The following is a 22169-nucleotide window of genomic DNA, read 5'->3' as shown; positions in this document are numbered from 1 at the left end:
AGCTTGGCAGTCCCTCAAATGCAACATAGTAGGATTAATAGAAATAAAATAGTTGGAAGGGCCACATGTTATACCCCTGGCCTTGAATATGAATATGTCTTCCTCACTCTCATCTCATCTCCCATGGCCAGGACACTTATTAAAAGTGAATACACTAAAATCTGCAGAAGTCAGAACCTGTGTGAGGTAGAAGCTTGTCAGCAAAGGAAAATTCAAATGTTTTCCACTGAAACAAGTGATAGAATAGAGGAAATACTGTTGTTGTTATGAGTTGCCGAGGCAGTATCACTATGGAAGTAGATTGCCCAACCTTCCTTCCGAGGAGTGGCTGGTGGGTTTGAATTGCCAGCCTTCTGGTGAGCAGTCAAGTGCTTTAAGCACTATCCTACCAGAGCTCCTAGTGGTAATACTACACCCTCTCAAAGGCACAAAACTTGTAAGACCCAGAAAAACAAGGCAATCCCATCAATTCTAGCTCTCACAGGCTTCACTGTACAATGATTTACCTTGTTAGCAAGAATTTGAAATACAATGACTATAATTTCCCTATTAAGAATGGAATTAATAATACTTCAAATTCTCTTATTTCCTGAATGTATACATGGAGAATAATATTTAATCTGCATTCTTTATCTATAGCACTTTGAATATGAAAAATTAATTTAAAAATATGTATCTTTTAAAAATCTAGGAAACTTTGTTTTACTGATCTTCAAAAATGTTACTTTATTCATATGAAAAGAGGGCTAAACTTTAAAACTCAAGGGGTTAAAAAATATTATATGCTTTCAAAATTTCCATTTTTCACTTAAATTAAGACTAATAAAAATTAGTTATTCTCTAACCAAGAACTTTTAAATTGAACTCATCTATAACTACATCCCAGAAGGTTCAGCTCTACCCTATTAATGCTCTACTAACTCTAAATCTTTTCTTTCAAATATAACTTTCAACACATTCTAATTTTAGCTAAACTTAGCATTCCTCAAGTAGACTCAACATCATGTTCCTGGCCATCAACTCAAAAAGCAGCATGGCTTCTCCCCTTATGTTCACAAATCAGGAAGTAGAACTGAGAAGTCCTATTCCTCCCACTACTACTCACAGCCCTCTTTTTTGCTTTACCTATTTGAAATCCACATCATTCAGTAACTCTTTGTTCGGGTATATACTTCTTACACTCTTGACCACTATGATAGCAGCACTTGGTTTTTTCCCTATTTCTATCCTGCACCAGACATCATCCTCAAAGAATTCAACCCCACCTTTACTGGGAACCCTGAAATCATCCAATTAACATCTTCAAAACTCCCTTCTCAAACTTAAAATCTACTCACTTCTGGTATCTTGTGAAAGTTTCTCTTCTTGTTCAACAAAGTTCCATTTAGGCAATGTTCTACATAAGTAGAATCTCCTCTCTGGCATTCACCACTATGCTCTACCACCTGTATCCTTCCAGGAATACAGCTCAGGTAGCCCTTATCCTTCATGTAAAACAAGCAAACAATTCAAAGACCAGAAACCTACACTTCCCCAGATTTTGTGTGTCTCTCAAATGATCTTTTTCTCTCTCTACATAACAGCAAAAGCTACAGGAGGAGCCTCTACTCCTTAACCCACAGAAAGCAGGCTTCAGCTCTTACTATGAGGATGATCTCTAAACGATTATTAGTGCTCTCTTAACCAAGTTTACTACTGTTTTCCTGATCCCATTCTGCTGATCTTTTTGCAGTCATTAGGAAACTTCCCTGCTTCTGTCACAGAAACATATTCTCTAAAGGTTTTCTCCTGCCCTTATTAGCTGTCTCTTTTTTTCTTGTCCCTAAATGTAGGCATATCTCAAAAATATGATATCCTCCATGTTAATCCCATCTAGTCCAGTACTTTAATTGCCAATCTTATAAGTAACTCCACAATCTCTTTCTCTAAATCTGACTTTATTGCCAATTCCAAAACTAGAATTTCCAACACCTAGCTAGATATTTCTACTTAGAAATCCCAAGAGACTTAAAACACAACATATCAAAAAACTGAAGCTATCACATTCTTGCATGGGCAACTTGTTCCTGTCAATATTATCACTTACCATTCTCTTCAACTCCTGGGCCCAAAGCTTTTCTTGATAACTACCACTCACAATCACTTAATGAGCCCTTACCAAGTCCTTTGCATTGTTCAAATGCACTCCGAAATACATCATTTAAGACTTATAAAATCATATAAGGTGAACATTACTGGTGTCATCATTTTACAGATGATATATGGTCACATATCTCATAAGTAACGGAACTAGATTTCATGCTAGCACTCAAACTCCAGAGCTTCATTCAACCACTGTACTAGCCTGCCATCTTCTCATCCTGCTGAGTGAAGGAAACATATCTGAGCAACAGCAGTGATAAAGAAAGGGGAGAAATGAAGGAATCCTACCACTGTGGCCTTGGGCCAGGCCCAGGAGGCAGAGTGCAGATTAGAGAGTGGTATACCAGAAAGTGTATCAACACACACACACACACACACACACACACACACAATGGAAGACAAATTAGACATTAATTAAACCATTTAAAAATACTCAACTTTGATTCCCTACACTATTCAATTGCCAAAAGCCCCGACACTGACTCTGAAAAATCTCTTCAAAATCAGCACTTCTGGTTCTCTGTGGTCATTCCAGTTCAGTTACCAACTGGGTATATCAGCCTTTTGTTTATACTATTCTTCAATCTGTTTTTTTACACTACTGTCAGATTAATTTTAGAAAAGTGTAAAATTAATCAAATTACCAACTCAAAATGCTTAATCATTTACTGATATATACCCAAGTAAGAATAAATTTATCACACACTATGTAATTTAAATACATACAAATATACCTTCAACCTCTTCTTCCAGTCTTATCTCCTCTAACACCTCTTTTGGTCAAACTGAAATATTTAATTCCCCCAAAATTGTACTTTTGTTTTCTCTCTTTTTAATATGCTATCTTTGCCAGAGGAGCTCTGGTAGCATAGTGGCTAAAGCACTTACTTGACTGCTAACCAGAAGGCTGGCGGTTCAAACCCACCAGCCACTCCTCGGAAGAAGGTTGGGCAATCCTACTTCCGTAGTGATACTGCCTCGGAAACCCAAGGAGGGGTCGCTACGAGTTGGGGTCGACTCGACGGCACATAATAACAACAACAACAATCTTTGCCAGATTAAAGTATAAAGGTTTATAATCAACCAGCTGAAACATTCTACACATTTTCTAACACCTGGATCAGTTTAAACCAAAAAAAAAAAAAAAACACCACAGGCTGACTGCCATGGAGTTGATTCTGACTCATAGCAACCCTTCAGAATAGAGTAAATCTTTACAGAAGCAGACTGCCACATCGTTATCCTGAAATAGATTTTAAAATCTATTTCAAAGTGCTTGCTTTGTAATGGTACAATACATATATAATCTACAATACATATGCCTTCCTTTAAAAAAAAAAACAAAAAAACAAACCCACTGCTATCTAGTCAATTCCTACGCATAGCGACCCCATTGGGTTTCCAAGGCAGTAAATACTTACAGAAGTAGATTTTCTGCCTCCGAAACCCAATGAGGGTCATAGGCATAATAAATGCCTGTTACTGGCTTATGTATATACTATATTGTACTTTCTATCTTTATTTTTAGGAGCCCTGGTAGCATAGTGGCTAAGGCACTTGACTGCTAACCAGAAGGCTGGCGATTCAAACCCACCAGCCACTCCTCGGAAGGAAGGTTGGGCAATCCTACTTCCATAGTGATAACTGCCTCGGAAACCCAAGGAGGGGTCGCTATGAGTCGGGGTCGACTCGACGGCAAATAACAACTACAACTTCATACGAGAAATATTATCACCTCCATTTTAAGGATAATAGTCCCAGCACAAATAATTACCTTGCTCAAACCAGGATCTGCACCTAAATGTGATTCTCACGCTAAAACTTTTATTCAGGTGTTCTGAGTTTTACTACATGCATACTAACTATGTGATTTGAAGGATGTCACAACTTCTTTAGCTCTTATTTCACCCATCTATAGAACAATCTTCAAAATTTGGAGTAGTACAGTGCTTCAGTTCTATTAAACTAATTTAAATAATGTATTAAATAATGGGTCATGAACCACAGAATTCTTAAAAATAAATATGAAGCATAAACTGGTAACTTTTCTCTCTGCCAATACCCTTCCTCCTAGATTTATCTTTGGGAAGCCATCATCCTCCTCCCCGTGGTTTGGGTGGCACAAGCCCTATTTGTTAGCTTCAGATATATGACGCAAGCCTGACTAATCAGAGCATTCCTTTCTCTGACCAGAATGTTTGCTTCAGAGATGGGCACATGATCCAATCCAGGAAAATCCCAACTTAGAAATTTTTGCTGAAAGAGTACTTCTCCTTCCATTGCAGTGGTTAAAGGAGGTGGAATGTAAACTTCGAGCCACCTGTAGACCGATCTTGCCATTATACTCACAGAAAGCCTCCCTGAAAGTAAAGTATATGCAGAGGAAAGGAGAACCGAGAAGCAGATTCCTGACTTCTGTTGACATCTCAATCCAGGCCAGAGCTTTTGGATTACATAATCCAATAAATGTCCCCTTTTGTTTAAGCTATTTTGGGTTAGGTTTCTTTGACTTAAAACTGAAAGAATCCTGATACATTAAAATATGGCTGATAAAATTTTCTATTTCTACTTTGGAGATTAAATCAATAAAGAAAAATAATTTCGACAGGAGAATAAGTATAAGAATAAGAATAAGTATAGAAGAAAGATACTGAATTGAGATTAGGAAATAAAATTTTAGTTCTTACACAGAAAGAGTAAATGACCTAGAACAGGTTAATCTTTGCTAACCCAGTTTTACCATTTATTAAAATGAGAACAGATTTGAATTAATTGCTAAGGACCTTCAAGGTAGAAAAGTTCTATAACTTTACGAATCTATGTGTTAGATAAGAGGCTGAAATACCATGTATTAGAGAAACACAGTTTAGTTCAGGAGAATTAACGTGTTAGAAAAATAAGAACATTATATAAGGAGTTTTATAAAAACATTTGAAAAAGTAATTATGGGTTTTGTTTTAAATGAAGAGAAAACAAGAAATTTTCATTACATGGAGAAATTTCGTAAATAGACTAGAAAGAAATACCCTAATTATAAGCTTGTTGTTGTTAGTTGCTACTGAGTAGATTCTGACTCATGGCAACCCTATGCGCTCAGCAGAGTAGAACTGCTCCATAGGGTTTTCAAGGCTTTCAGAAACAGATCACCAGGTCTGACTTTCACAGTGCCTTTGGGTGAGTGTGAATCGTCAATCTTCCAGGTAGTAGTCTTATGCTTAAGCATTCATGCTATCCATGGGCTCTTTGTTAAAAGCTTAGGACATAAAAATTCATTCCTCTGAGAAACTAGAAAATTCTCTTTTCTTGGGATCACTAAGAATAAAGTTATTATTATTATTTCCACAAGATTTAAATATTCATTAAATAGATATGCTACACGACCCCATCGAAAGAGTTCATAATACACAGGAACTTTTTTTTCCAATAAATGATTTGAAAGAAAGAAAAAGAAAAATGAAAGCTGCTCAACTAATTTTTCCCTAAAAGTTTAATCAGAGAAAATAAATATCAAAGCTTAGCTTACTGCACCCACCACTCTGGAAGGGGAGAAAGGCAAGGGAAAGAGAGAGGAATAGCAGAGATTCTGCATAAGTCTGTCAAATAATAAGTAACAGTTTACCTCTTTAACCACAGACACTCTGACAACCTTTTCAAAATATGTACTTACCAGCATTCTGAGGATGTTTTAACTCTTTCTTCATAGTTAGAATAAATGCTGTCAATTACTAACTCACAATAATACTGAAACATAAGTCTGATACATAGTAGGAAACATACAATAAGATGGGAACCAATCTTAGGAGTTGCCTTATAGGATATTTGCTTTTGAATAGTTTGTCACATGTTCATAAAGTAAAAGTATCAGACGTTTAAATAAATAACTGCTGAGGAAGTACAACATAGTTGCCTTCCTATAAATTACTGAATAAAAGATAGAAGCTATCCCTTTAACAGTATCTCATTCTCAGAAAATATTTTTCTTAATAGGAAGTATCAGTTGTACTTTAAATTTTCTGCAACATTCAAAACCTAACCAAATACTTCAGCATTACTAACACAACAGCATAATTTAGGGTCAGCTTGCTCGCACCACTCTGCCATGTAATTTACACCAAGTCTACTGAGGAAATGTCAAGATTCTGTGCCATACTATTTTGAGGAAAGACTCTGCAAAGTCTACAAATTCTCCACCAAAACATAACTTTTCCCACTCTCTTCAACAAGACTGAATAAAGAAGATTCTGATCCTATGTAAACATTACCAATTTTCTTCAATTTCTTAATGGTCCCCTATAATGAAGACTGGAAGCTCTGGTAGCATAGTGCCTAAGGCATGTGACTGCTAATCAGAAGGCTGGCAGTTCAAACCAACCAGCCACCCCTCAGAAGGAAGGCTGGGCAATCCTACGTCTGTAGTGATAATGCTTCGGAAACCCAAGGAGGGGTCACTATGAGTCGGGGCCGACTCGATGGGACATCACAACAACAACATAATGAAAACTAAGGATACAAGCAAAATAATATTAAAGTCTAATAAAGTTTTATACAAACTCTGAAAAATGGATAAAATGCATATATACTTCCTGTTCTAGTGGTTTATAATTAGAAAAATGCAAATCCATAGGCTCAGTCTTAAAGGAAATATTGGCAAGTAAAAGATAAACCTATGATCAGATGTTTCAAGATTAAAACTACTCTGGACAATCAACTGTATTTATTACAAGTCACTTACTTCTCAGAATGAATTCCACAATCATGTAACATTAGCTTTACCATGCTCAGGTAAGTTTTCTTACTATGAAATGAGTTACTCATTGATGATTAAAAATATGTGATTTTGTTAAAACTGCAACAATCAAGTAAATATATGACACTTTTCAGAGTTTTAAGACAATTAAATTTTCAAAGATATTTGGGAGCTTCTATCCTTATAAGACCAATAACCTCTAACTGCTATTGCTATACTTAAACCAAAACCAAACTCACTGGTGGCAAGTCGATTCGACTCATAGTGACCCCTCCTTGGGTTTCCGAGGCGGTATCTCTATGGGAGTACATTGCCCAATCTTCCTTCTGATGAGTAGCTGGTGGGTTTAAACCGCCAGCCTTCTGGTCAGCAGTAAAATGTCTTAGACACTACGTCACCAGAGCTCCTGTTATTTAAACCAAGGGTCATTAAATGCCCTAACATCTGTAAGAAAGATAGAAACTGCAGGGCCTGTTAAAATAGACCAATTTCATCAGCATTATATAACTTTTCAGGGGTAGACCCTGTTCAGAGATTAATTATCCTGAACAGTCTCAAAGCTTTTTTTTTTTTTTTACAGTTCCAAGTTTTTTGGACTTCATTTAAGTTTAAATCCTGGGGACTAAAGTATTATTCTGAGTGGTGTCATTAACTGGCTGGGTAATCTTGATCAAAGTACTTTACTTTTCTAGGACTCTGTTTTAAAATCTGTTTTTTTTAAAAAAAAAAATTCCAGCTAAACACAGTTCATGATCTTATGACTTTTATCTATTATAGGTAGTTTTCTAATGCTCTCTCAACCTAAAATGAAACATCAACAAAATTCAAACAACTTTGTCAAAAGCATCTGTTCATAGATTTCTTTTGCTTTTTGAAGTAAACATGGGGTAAAGATAGGAACACATTAGGATACTCCTTTAGACCCTGTGAATAATTCATTCAAAACATGGTCTAGATACATTAATTAAGCATGAGCTAGGTGCAGCAGATCTTAAAGGTTTACTTTGACTCAAGATAATAAAAGAAATGAGTGACTTTGGCTAAATTACTTAACTCAGAGTCTTGGTAACATGTAACAGCTGAGTATAAAATTTTCCTATCTGCATCCTTAACAGTATGTACAGATCTCCATTTTCTAATTACTATTAGCCCATCACTTTTCACTTAAGGGAAATGCACCTATACAGAGGATGGCAACTATGCTATGCCTAGAACAGTTCTGCTAAGGAAGTAGGTACTATTACAATCTGCCATATAACACTACAGGCTTTGTATTTTATTGCCATAAATACCTCCCCCTAGGAGCTCTCCCACAGGAGCTCTGGTAGCATAGTACCTAAGCCATGTGACTGCTAACCAGAAGGCTGATGGTTCAAACCCACCAGCTACTCCTTGGAAGAAAGAATGGGCAATCTACTTCCATAGAGATACCGCCTCTGAAACCCAAGAAGGGGTTGCTATGAGTCAGATCCAACTCACTATCTTTTTACTCTTACCCTACTTCATGATAACATCCTATGGTGCTTGCCATTCACATATCCTTTCCTGACTTCTAGAGAGAAATATCTTATAGGCTTCATGGGCTTACTACAACATGAAGTCCATTAATTGATGGGGCAGGGGCTTGGGGGATGGATCATGGACTAAACACATACAACATACCCCCAATTTTTTTTCAATTTCATTCCTTTTTATTCTAAAAATTCTATTAATTAAAAACAAGTCTTTTATGATGGAGATATCATTATACTTTGAACACTACGGTGACAAGTAATGCTTCTTTACAGGTAATACACAGGCAGATCAATACACATCTAACTCCTCACTTATCGACATGGTTAGCAGTCCAAAGACCAGGTCATCAAATGCAATGGTTAGCAGTCCAAAGACCAGGACATGCAAAAATTGATGTCATGTGGAAATGGAGGATGACCACATCAGATCACAAAATGAAGGATGACTACATCATTACATAACTGCCAAATTATATCACTGCATAACTGCCAAAGCACTGAGACTCATGACCCAGCCAAGATGACATATAACCTTAACCATCACAGCAAGCACTATTCTCATCTAGCATCTCGGTGTTCATTACTGCCAGACATACGCTGTTATGGTGCAAAAAAGACAGTAGTTTATTATTATTATTGTTGTTGTTGTTGTTGTCGTTGTCAATGTGAAATGCCATATAAGTAGTTGATAAGTGAGGAGTAGGTGTACAAGTAACAATATTATCGGATTGTGATGACTAGAGTACCCTCCCACTGACAGAAATTAAAATATACTCTCACTTTGTGATTTTGGAGACTTTTCTTAGATGTAACTTAAATTGGAGAGGCAAAAAGTATGAAAGTTAAATATTCCTGGGTTTACCACTATTCATCCATATTGGTGTTGGTGAAGAACATCGAACATACCATGGACTACCAGCCACTCTACTTCTGTAAAAAATTACTGCCTCAGACCCAAAGAGGGTCACTAAGAGTTGGAATTGACTCAATAGCAGTGAATTTGGTTTTTGGTTTATGAACTATCAGAAGAACAAGCAAATCTGTCTTGGAAGAAGTACAGCCAGAATGCTCCTTAGAAGCGAGGATGTCAAGACTTCACCTCATGTACTTTGGGCATGTTGTCAGCAAGGACCAGTCCCTGGAGAAGGACATTATGCTTGGTACAGCAGAGGGTCAGAAAAAGAGGAAGACCCTCAACGAGATGGACAGACACAGTAGCTGTGACAATGGGCTCAAACACAGCAATGATTGTGAGGATGGCACAGGATTGGGCAAGGTTTGGTTCTGTTTACACAGGGTCATTCCAAGTTGGAACCAACTCAATGGCACCTAATAACAATAACATCCATGGGTTTTACTTTCATCCCGGAACATGATGGGATGTAATATCCAAAGTGCTTCTTATGTGACAAGTTCCCACCATCAGAAGTATACAAACAACTATTCTGAATAAACACCTACATCAGATGGGATATGAATGAGTGTGTGTGTATGTGTGTGTGTAGTGCAGAGGGAAAAGGGGAAAGCGAGCACATGTGAAAGCATAGTTAACTTTAAAAAGGCTAGATTGTTACACAAATCTTTATTTGTCCCAACTGTGGAAGCACTTTATGAGGCTATTGATCACAGTACCAATCAAAGTCACATAGTTGAACATGGAGAACCACAGAATCAAGTACCACAGAAATGGTCAAACATATTTGTAGTTTGGAGCAGAAAAATAAAAATGTTATAGTATCTCTATCAAACAATTATTCATTCAAGAAAAAGCTGTTATTTCTGTAAAAACATGACACAGATCCTGAAAGGATTAGAAGGACTACTCCCCTTCCGAAAAGACTTCTCAATGTACACAGCTACTACTTTTCATCAATTAAATGCACAGTGGCGACCAATCAAAGAACAGGTCCCATTTTGGAGTCCTTTTTGAACTCTTCAGGAAAAACTAGTATTTTTAAATGGTGAAATTTCTTTGCCAAAAAAAAAAAAAAACCTTCTGTTGTAGAAATCTCAGTATAATGTAGCTACAAAGTACACAGTATTACCTAGCAACACATCTGATTTTGCTCCTTTGGTAAAGACTGAGGCTCTATATGGCACTGTGACTCATTGCTGTGTTCATCAGTATGTCTTATGGTGCAAGATTCTACCACCAATCCTAAAAGAAATCTTACTTCCACTGCTTCATGAGTTGTCAAGTCTTGCATCACAGACTGTGCTATCATGAAATCTTATGGTGTGAAAGTTGCCAAACTCATGATAATCAAGGCTTTTAGTCAAGAGCTTCTCAAGTAGTTTTGTCAAGAAATAGGACCACATATGAAGTTCAATCCTACCTCTAAGTAGTACACTGACTTTCAGAAGACAAATTCTACAGACACACACTACCATTAACTGCATAAAACACAAAGTCTTTTAAAGAGTTTAACTTTTCAACTTTGAAATCAAAATGTATATTCATAACTCTTTCCTTTCTAACCCAGCATTAATGATACAGATTTTGCCCTGCAAAAAATGATCTCATTAACCTGAAGGCAAAGAAAAGGGTATAAAAAATGTATCTCAAAAGTCTTAAGAATCTTGGGGAGGAAGTGAGAGGGGAGCTGTTGCACTGTGGTAAACTGTGGTCAATGTCATGAGACAAAGTATATGTGAACTGCTTTATGGAAAGTGAATTTGCTCTGTAAATCTTCACCCAAATCACAATAAAAAAAACAAAAAACAAACAACAAAAGAAAGTCTTAAGAATCTATGGATTCCGTTTGTTCTTTTGTCCTTCATTAGACAGGAGTTTTTTCCAGCACTTTGTTTCAACAAAGTTGAAATTGACTGAATACCAAAAAGGACAAAAAGTTGTCAAGTGAAAGACAATGGCATAGTTTTAACATTAATTAATAGAAGCATTTTCATTAAAACTGACTACTGAGCACAACTAAAGCTTAATTTTGGTTAATCTATACCACTTAAGATTTAGTCATTGTTTCAAGCAGTAATCACTGATTTTTGCATGAAGGAAAAAAACTAATTCTTACAACAGTTGTATTTATATTCTGTGTAGAATAATATTCAGTGCAGTTAAAAACTGTAAGCAAAATTTTATGTTCAAGTATACCATGCATATTTGGGGGGGGGGGTTTTGTTAGTTTTCAACAGACTTTTAAAAGGTACACAACACATATACCCCCAGTTTAAATCTAGTATTCTGACCCCATATCAAGTAACTTTTTAATTTTTGTTTTAAATATATATTACCAGATTTCTTTTCCACAATCAAAATGTCTGCTTCTCATCAATCCTGTTTTAAAGTTCTACCACTGCTTTTGCTACTGTGTTTTACCATTCCAGGGTATACCCAGCATACAGAAATATAATGCAATCTCATAATTCTCAACATTCGCCAAAATCACATACTCATGTAAGGCTCAATTTTGTAAACTATCATCAATAAACAGCACTTTGGCATTCTTAGAAATAATTCAGAAAAGTCATAAAGACAAAATAAGAGTTAGGGGGAAAAAGAAAGAGAGATGCAGAAGGAATTAAGGAACCATGAGTCAATGAAACCATACAGCTCAACATAATGGATACGATCCCTTCTATTTCTGTTTTGATGTTGAATTAAGAAGCAATGAGCTTAAAGCAGAGGAGAAACTTTCTGATTACTGTACCTATGCGAAAATAAATTATTCTCATAAAGCTGTGATGTCTCCTTGCCTACAGTTCACGAAACATGTTTTTCAATCTGTCTAGAGTGGCTGGAGTTTTGTTCCACTTGAAGACAGAGAAATGTACAAAACCTCTTTGTATTAAATGTTAACATGTTTTGTCCCACCATACAAAGAAATAAATCCCTTAAAAATCACTTTAAAAATTCTCTTAAGAGTTTGCCTTTTGCTTTCAGAAAACATACTATATAAATTAGTCACTGACTTTCAACATAGTTTTTTCGTTTTCTAAGTAAAAAAGTTGAATCATTAGTTAATCCTAACTATATGAATATACAGTTACATAATATATACATTTTAAAAGATCATACATTACTAGGTTATTACCCAGATGTATTCTCAAACAAACTTCAGTGATATCAAGCTTATTAATGTGTTTTTTATTTTTTTAATTCTTTATAAAGATTTTATGAGAGCAAATCTACAATATAGTTAATGGGTAAGATATGTTAATATATGAAAATGCTAGATAAACAGAAAAACTGAATGAATTCAGTCCTTTGCTCATAGAAGTAGAAGTAGTAACAGATTTAAAAGCTTAAAAGAAATAAACAAGGTTATAAAGGGTTTGTTGTCTAATAAATTATAGGATCTTGAAAGAAAAAAGGAAAAAATACCAAATACATCTTACCTTTTTGTCTCTGGTCCTTACTTCCCCATAAAAATCTAGGGCCTCTTGTGCCTTTAAAAATTTTCCCCGATGTAACAAATATGCACAAATCATTACACCAGTTCGTCCCTTTCCAGCTTTACAGTGAATTGCTGCAACATGATTGTCATCTTCACTTAGCCATTGGTCAAGATCTTCACAAAAGGGTTTGATAAGCTCTAGCTGTGGTGGGTTATGGTCTTCAAAAGGATACTGTGCAACTGTGGTAAAAAGATAACCTCAGAATAAGAAAAAAATCTCTCCTGAATTTTTATCAAAAGTAGGTTAAATTAGAAATGTTGCATATAAACTATAAATAGGTGCTTAAATAAAAGAAAAACTGAATTCCAGAAAAAAAAAAACTTATGACCTGATAACTTTTTAAGTTTCCAATAGAAAAAAGTCTCTCACTAACTCATATGTATCTATTAAAAAAGGAAGCTAAATATTAATTTCCCCACTTTATGCTGGAGGAAATTATGCTATGCAAGGTAGTACAAGTTTCAGCATCTCAGAGGTGGAGCTAAACCCAAAAAGAAATGTTAAATAGGCCTCTTGTCTAAGGCTCTCAATGCATTTTCTGACAAAAGAGTAATAACACTAATAACATTCCATCACCTTGGTAACAAAATATATTCCCAAAGATTAACACAGATTACTAACACAATCAGTAAGGTAAAAGACTGCATTTTACATTTCATACAAAAAAAAAAAATGCACAATCTATTATTTGAATATGGTCTTACAAATGCTAGTATTGTATACACAGGACTTAGAAGAATTTACAAAAGAAACTGAAAAATAATTACTTACAAAAAGCCTACAAATGTAAAGTTTATCAAATGAAGTTTCAGGTCTTTTCACATGAATTGCTAAAAGCCCAAGACTTCTCTGTCCTCTATAGTCAGAGTTGAGTTTTTTTGTTTGTTTTGTGTAGAAACAGGACTTTAAATAAATCACCATTAAATATCATCTTACTGGTCTCTCTAGCTCAGTTCCATCCTATAAGTGTTTTAAAAATTCTGATTGATATCCAATGTACTAATTATCCTCTGTCATCTAAATATGTGAAATGCATGTTTTCTATCTTCAACCAAGTCACTTATAATAACGTGGTACAGGATACAATCCATTAAGTCCCTTGGTATAATAGGAGAGCTCTTCTGGAAGACAATGTCTACCACTACAGCCACAGAGATGTTTTCACTTAGTCATCTGCCTCTCTGTACTATCATTCTCAAGCTTCATTTCTCCAGTGGCACACAAAAACATCCAGGAAAATTTGTCAAATGCCTAAAGCTAAAAAATAAAAACTAAAAAAAAAAAAAACCTCTACTTTTGCCCAGTAAATAGACACCTAAATCCACACAAAAAAAGAATCATACTCAGTGAACCCATACTGACTCTCAGCCTTTAGAATGTCTGAATTCTCAAATTAACTGTTTAAAAGTCCAGTCTAGATTTGCAGGAGGGCTCAATGGCAAATACAGGCATACTTCAGAGATATTAAGGGTTTGGCTCCAGACTACTCCAATTAAAGTGAGTATCACAATAAAGCACGTTACACAAATTTTTTGGTTTCCCAGTGCACGTAAAAGCTATATTTACACTATACTATCGTCTATTTAAGTGTGTAACAGCATTATGAAAAAGTCAGAAATGTAAGAATTACCAAAATGGAACAAAGGACACGCAGTGAGCACATGCTGTCAGAAAAATGGTGCTGAAAGACTTGCTCGAGGCACGGTTGCAAGAAACCTTCAAGTTGTAAAAAAACGTACTATCTGGCAAATGCAGTAAAACAAGGTATGCTTATACATCAGTTTGTAGCTCATGAAACCCACCTTCTCTCTCTTTTTGACTATCAGAACAGCATCTGCCAAGATTCTCACCTCTCCAGTTGTCTCATGGCTCAAGTGGTTCCACAAATACAACTGAAAGTTTTTGTGGGCTCTGAAATATAATTTGATCTATGCCAGGAGAAGACTGGCTTTTAAAAGCATCTCCCTACTCTCATCAATTAAGCTCCTCTTATCCTTTTTGTTTGTTCTTTTCTACCTTTTCTGTCATTCTCTTTGATAGATAAGACCTGACTGGTTCTGCTTTCTCCCAATAATATTAAACTAACTACCTTAAACAGTAGATATTATATCCCCCTTCCTTATTCGATTTTCATACTAGGAATTTGTCCTAATTCTTAGCCTATTCTATGCTTGGTCTTCCTGATACTACTGTGGGGTTTGTGTGATACTTGTTTCCTAAAGTACAAGACCAAAATAAAAGTTATTTTCCTCAAATTTTTAAGACCATCTTTAAGACAAATATTTATCTCACTTAATAATATAGACTATTGATTACTGCTATGGTAGTAAGATTTTTAGACTTTTGATTTTAAGTTATACAATATATTTATACCTACCTCTGCAGTTAAATTTGGCGGTGTCATAATGTCTTTCAGCACATCTAAAGGAAAAATTCAAATGTTGATATAAAGTTAGCTTTTTCTTGAAAAAAAAAAATTAAAATAGTAGCAAACATTTCCTGAATCCTTACAGTGTGCCAAGCACAGTGCAAGTGCTTTACATTCATTATTTCTCTTTTAATCCTATGTAGTAGGTAATGTTATCATCCCCATTTACAATTAAAGAAACTGAGGCTTAAAAGGGTACATGTATGCAATTAGCGCTTATACATTTACCTGCAAAACCTGTAATGCCAATAACATTAAAGACTGCAAATTTGGCTGCATCTATACTATCAAAATTCACTTTAGGAAATTTTGCATGCTATTGGAGTTTATTTTTCATTTCACAAGTTAAACTGTGAACAACTGACTAGTTTCAGTTGTTCTTTACCTCAGAGTTAAGCATACACAGTTCTCAAACTATTCTTTAAGAAGAAATATGTTAAAAATAATAAAAGAGCAAGGGCAAAGGAAGAGTAAAGAAAGAAACTGAGTAACAATAATCTCTTAGGACACAATGCTTACTAAATTTCTTTAAACTGGACCTTTCTGTCTTTTAATAACTGAAAGGTCATCTTTTACAATAATCTCTCAGGTAACAAATTTTAATTAAAATCCAAAGGTAATGAAAGAGTAATAACTAAAATCAATACAGAACTAGTAAAATACCGACTTAGTATTACTAAAAAAATTACTACACCATGCTAAAATTGGTTTTTTTAATAGTATTGATATGTCTGCAATTATAGACTGGTTTACCCATGATTAATAAGCCATGTTTAGAAACATTAATAGGCTCAGCAGTAACCTGGTGACTCCAACTACTAACTGAACTAGATTTGTGAAAAATTATTTAAAATAAAAAATAAGCATTTGAAAAAAATACAGGCATACATACAAGCTTTAATCCCTGATTCTAAAATCCAAACAGTTCCAAACATCTAAAATTTTCCCTTAAATTATGGCAAACTCAACTGCAGCAGAACCTGATCTGAGCTTATGAGACTGTATGCAGTCCTTACCAAGGCACTAAAGTGAAAAGTTATATTTCATTCTAGGTACTTTCCCAAACCCCACTAGGGTTTTATGTCAATATATAGTATATGCTTCCATATTACCCTTCTAAAAACTAAAATATTCTGAATGTTGAAACACAACTGACCTCAAAGAGTTTCATATAAGAGATTGTGAACCTGTACTACAATGATTAAATCCTGAAAACCTATACTGCTTTACAGAGTTTCAAAACCAAATTCACATGAAAGTTGAACTAATTACAAACAAGTTTCAATCCACTGGTCTCTAACTGGTCAGGTGTGAAATAAACTTTCATATTATCATTCAAAATATAAACTTTCATATTATCATTCAAAATAAAACAAAGTTTTTCCTTTTTAGTTTGAGTTTTCCTGGAAAGAAAATTTACTTAGTAATGGCATGCATATTTATGTATCCTTGCTAAATATTTCATATTCATTGATAAGAAAAACATGGCAATAAGGAAAAAGTGAACTGACCAGGAAAACAGTCACATTTTACACTTTATTTGGTATAGATCAGAGAGAAGACATGATCAATACAAAGAATTCATATGAATTATTTTATAAGGAATCAAGTAAAGATAGGGCACAAGGAATAATGGAGGCAGAAGGCTAGTACAACAAAAATAAACATCTTGAGTTTCATGCAGCTTTAGTTCTCTAAACTTCCCATGTTTTTTCAGGAGGTCAAAATATTTGGTTTGACAAGTACTCTTTAAAAGCCCCTTCATTAACTGACTTGCAAATATTACTGTTAAAAAGAAAGAATATGAAGGGAAATGGAAAATAATGAACTACTAAGTATCTGCTAGATATGTACACACCCTATTAAGGAATTCCTAAGTCTTTTGTTTCATCTACACAGGTATATGATAATAGATAATATCATCCTCATTTTATAGTTGAGAAAGCTAAGATTTAGAAGGGCACCGAGTAACTTGCTTCAAACCACAATTTTTAAGCAGTAGAGCCAGGACTCAAGCCCAGTATCTCTGACTACAAAGTTAAATTTCTTCCACTCTTTCTCCACACTTGCACTTTTAATGAAAAAACATTTAATAGTTTTAAAAACAAAAGCAATTAAAAAAAAATTTATAAAAGCCAGCCAGCCTTCTTACAAGAACAATTATTTGGCATAAAAGAACCAACAAAAAGTGATGATAAAAAGAGTTGTAAAAATCTACAAGCAAGTATAGACTATGTGAGAGTATATACTGGGACTGGTAGTGATAAAACTACCTTGGAGAAGAGGTTGAAAGAGGAAGGGTGAAGACTTTCTTCTCAATCAAAACCTTGCCTGATAATTGTACTCTCTCACACACAAGAAGTTTATTTTAAATGTTTTGTGATATGTCAATGATAAGACAAGTCTTTCAACAACCAAAATTAAAGATATATAATCAGCAAAAGAGATTTGATTAAAACAAGTATTAGCCATTAGTTAAACTCAACTTAAAAGATATCTTTACTTTCTATCAATACCTCTTATACCTATATGAGACCAAGGAAATTAAGAGACACTGAAAGACAGTTTTTATAAAGCTGTAGACAGAAAATGAAGAAAGGAGTAAGATTAATCAGGAAAAAAAAAAAAAAAAAACTTCCAAAGAAGGGAGAGTTGCCATAGACTCAACTAAGCAGGTAGGTTTCCTTCCTTACTCTCTTTATGAAATGAGCCCTGTCTTACTAAAAGAAACTTAATAAATAAAATTAATAACAGCTAAAGGTTTACCGCTGAATAGAGAGCTATATATCAAATCAAATATATGATAAAATATAATTAGTAGTTTTAAAAATCAGTACCCAAACACATAAGTTCCCAAAAGGCAAGAACTATATATATTAAAAAAAAAAAAAAAAACCCACTGCCATCGAGTTGTTTCCGACTCATAGCAACCCCTCCCCTGGGGTTTCCAAGGCAGTAGCTTATGGAAACAGACTGCCCAATCTTCCTTCCAAGGAGTGGCTGTTGTTTTTGAACTGCCAGCCTTCTGGTTAGTAGCCAAATGCTTTAGGCACCATGCCACCAGAGCTCCATGTACATACACACACACACACACACACACACTCATCTCTTTATTCCCTGTTTCCCTTTCCCCCAGCTCCCCAACCTCACTACAGTACAGATTATAAACAGGAACACAAAAATGAAATAAAGACGCCCACACAAAACAAACTGATTAATTTAACTAAGTTTCTATATACCTGAATTTGGTTAATGATATGAGGTTAATTTTGCCCTTTCTTAAAAATAACTTCTCGAATCCCTGAAGAAAATATGACTAGAGATATAAATAGGTATCGTTAATATTAGAAGCACCACATTATGAGATCTTCATCTATGTTTATCATAATTGCCATAAAAAATTTAATATACTATTTTCACTATGGCTAGTGAAAATACTTTAAATTCATTCAATTTTATGTTTGCAAAGACATATGTTATCATATGGAATTACACTCCTAAAAATAAAAGAAAAAAAATGAAATATATGCTGCTTGCCAGACTTACTGAGAGTCAAAAATATAAACAGGAATAGAAAGAAGGTAAAGAAGATTGGAAAATAACATCAGAAATCAGAACATGCTTCAACTTGGTAGTTCTAAGGTATTGTCTAGAGTAAATCTGGGAAGTTAAAAACAAAACAAAACAAAGAACCAGAAGGGAACAAACAGTGGACAGTCTGCTACCATATGTACCTGTATGACCTTGTTCAACTCACTTAACTTCTCTAGGCCTCAGATTCCCCATCTGTAAAATGAGAAGGTTGGTCTAAATGATCTTTCAGGTACTGTTTCTAGTTCTGAAACTCTGTGATTCTATTAAAGGGAGAGGAGAAGGGAAATTAAAATATACATACTAAAGGCTACCCTCAACTAATAAAGAGATAGTTCTTTAACTTGGGAGTGCAATGTTTGCAAATACTATAGGTAATCAAGTTATCAGCCCAGCCCCCAATGCCAACTTGAAGTCAACACCATAATCTAAGTGATCTACTATACTGAAAGTCTGAACTTAAGTCTTAACTTCTGGAAGCAAGAAACCACTGCATATAGGAATTAAAAGAATTTCCTTCTATTTCTTTGGATATAATGTTAAACTTGAATAAAATTTTGAAAAAGGCAGAATTTGTGTTTATCTCCCTTCTATGATTCTCTAAAATATTAATCCCGAGATGCCAAGACTGAAGTGACTCCTTAAATGGACTTTTGTGAAAGGTAGATTTTTGCCACCTCTTGTCTTTTTTTATTTTTATTTTTTAACTTTACTACTGAATTACTTATTCAAGAAGTATCAAGTTTTGTGGTTTATCCTTTTCTCTATAAAAATACTATGACAACTGTAGCAAGGCTCACTGTAGAAGAGATTCATCAGGAAAACAGGACGTACATCTACCTTCACAGATCATTTATAAACAGGGGCCCACCTAAACTTAAGTTTCTATACCACTTTTAACTTTCTTTAATCTTGTTTCCTATTACCAAACACACACACACACACACACACACACACACACACACACCCCCTCAATCTGACCATGGATCATCTGCTAAATCCCAAACACTATTACACTGACAAGTTGCTTCTATACCATTCCCTCTCCCTGAAATGCCATTTTCCCTCATCCTGGGCCTTGGGTGAACCCCTACTGATTTTTCTGGCTCAGTCAAATATGCCTTGCTTTTATGAAACCTTACCTATTCTCTTGGACAAAATTACTATTTTCACTGTTCTCTTACAGACAAGAGTTCTCTTTCTTTCTAATATTTTATCCATCTACTTTTCATTAGGCTACAAGCTCCTTGAGGACAGGAACTATGTCTTAAATCATCTCTATACCCCAACATGCTTTATGTCTACCATGCAATAAGCACTCAATAGATATTTGCTCCTTTATGAATTATAGAATATTGGCAAAAAAATCACTAAAACCACCGCCATCAAGACAATGATGACTCAAAGCAACCCCATGTGTGCAGAGTAGACCTGTACTCCATTGAGTTTAATAAAAAACTTATTTTAATCTCGCCAGGATATTATTTATGACACAGCTACAGGTTTTTAGAGGAGCTCTGGCAGTGTAGTGCCTAAGGCACTTGACTGCTAACCAGAAGGCTGGCGGTTCAAACCCACCAGCCACTACTCAGAAGGAAGGTTGGGCAATCTACTTTCGTATGATACTGCCTCGGAAACCCAAGTAGGGGTCACTATGAGTTGGGTCCGACTCGACAGCACATAACAACGCTACCTTTCAGAAACAGATCACTAGGTCTTTTTTTCCTAAGGATCCTCTAGGTGGGTTCAATTGTCAATCTTTCTGTTAGTAGTCAAATGATTAAGCATTTCCAACACCCAGGGACTCCTGATAACTCACTGCTGTTGTATGCCAGAGTCAATTCTGACTCATAATAACCCTATAAGACAGAGTAGAACTGCCCCATATGGCTTCCCTAGGCTGAAATCTTTAGGGGAGCAGATTGCCATGTCTTTTTTCCCACAAAGCAAGTGGGGGGTTCGAACAAGACCAAGCACTTAACCACTGTGCCACCAGAGCTCCTGAAAACTCAGTAGGAGTAATAATGCTGCTATCTGTTCCACTCTCAGTACTTTTAAAGTCTTTTAAAAACAGAAAAGTCATTCAATTAAAGATTAAAAAAAAGCAACATAACATAAGCCAACAAGGCATACTATCTTTCATCCTTTTCTGTGAAGTTTTAAATACCCACTAAAGGCAGAATGGGAGCCCTGGTAGTGTAGTGCCTAAGGCACTTGACTGCTAACCAGAAGGCTGGTAGTTCAAACCCACCAGCCACTTCTCAGAAGATGGGACAATCTACTTCCATAGTGATACTGCCTTGGAAACCCAAGAATGGGTCGCTGTGAGTCGAATCCGACTCAATAGCAGTGAGTTTGTTTTTTTTTAAAAGGCAGAGTAGAATCTTACTCTTACATTTGACAAATGAACTCTACCGACATTAGAGCAGTGAATTAGTTAGTATATATAACTATATTATAAAAAAAAATTCCTATTGCATAATTCATAGATCTCATGTGGGATAAACATAGGCCAGGCAGAAAAATAATACATCACTACATGTCATTCCTAACAAGAAAAAAAAATAGGAAATGGTGAATATTTGACATAAAAAAAAGTCTTCAAGGACAAAAATGTTATTTTTCTTTCCTTCTTTTTCACATCTCTACTCTGAAAGTAAAAATAAAAAACCAAGAAATTGATAAGGTCAATTAGCTGTATCAAGTAGCCAATCTACAACACTGCCACAGACAACAGAAACCACTCAATTCAACATTCTTGGTTAACTTATTTATGTTATATGTAGTTACAGAATATCCTAATAGCTCAATCGATTGATTCAGAGACACAGAATAAACAAAATTATATCCAATCTGCAGCCTGCCTCCACAGAAGATGTTACTAATGCTTTAAGAGAAGTCCTACTGTGAATTACACTTCCAATTACCACATGGTTATAGGCTAAAGGATGGGCCAGATGCCAAGTCATTTAAAGCAGATCAAGTAACATGAACCTATGCCAACATTGTTTTACTTCATCACTACATTTTTTTCTAACAATGTTCTCAATCAGACTTCTTGAATTGTTTTATTACATTAAAATGTATCTATCTCACTCTAAAAAGGAAGTAACTTTCACTTAACAGTTATTTTAGAAGATATTTGCAAGCATACAAATAAAAAACATACTTACAGATTGTATATCTTGTAATGGTTTTTATGCTTTGAATCCAAAAACCTTAAAGCAAAGCAAACAAACAAAAGCCACCATTAACAAAAATAAACTAACATTTGATATTTATATTACAACTATTGAGGAAAATAAAAAAACATATTCTATTTCTTTTCCTA

At 35.0% G+C, this 22169-nt stretch overlaps 1 protein-coding gene across 1 annotated transcript in view; it reads right to left on the bottom strand.

Moving 5' to 3' along the window:
* The window catches only part of PTEN (phosphatase and tensin homolog), a 96251-nt gene that overhangs the window by 25640 nt on the left and 48442 nt on the right, over positions 1–22169 (bottom strand). The window contains exons 4-6 of the mRNA XM_042781417.1: positions 22012–22056; positions 15197–15240; positions 12760–12998 (exon numbers count right to left, since the gene is read on the bottom strand). Coding sequence (XP_042637351.1) covers positions 12760–12998; positions 15197–15240; positions 22012–22056 — 328 coding nt within the window. The remainder of the gene's footprint in view (positions 1–12759; positions 12999–15196; positions 15241–22011; positions 22057–22169) is intronic.

Source organism: Orycteropus afer, unplaced genomic scaffold (genome assembly GCF_000298275.1).
Source record: "Orycteropus afer afer isolate SDZICR_OR568_19922 unplaced genomic scaffold, OryAfe1.0 scaffold00118, whole genome shotgun sequence".
Classification (NCBI taxonomy): domain Eukaryota; kingdom Metazoa; phylum Chordata; class Mammalia; order Tubulidentata; family Orycteropodidae; genus Orycteropus; species Orycteropus afer.
This window is presented reverse-complemented; position numbering and strand designations above follow the sequence as displayed.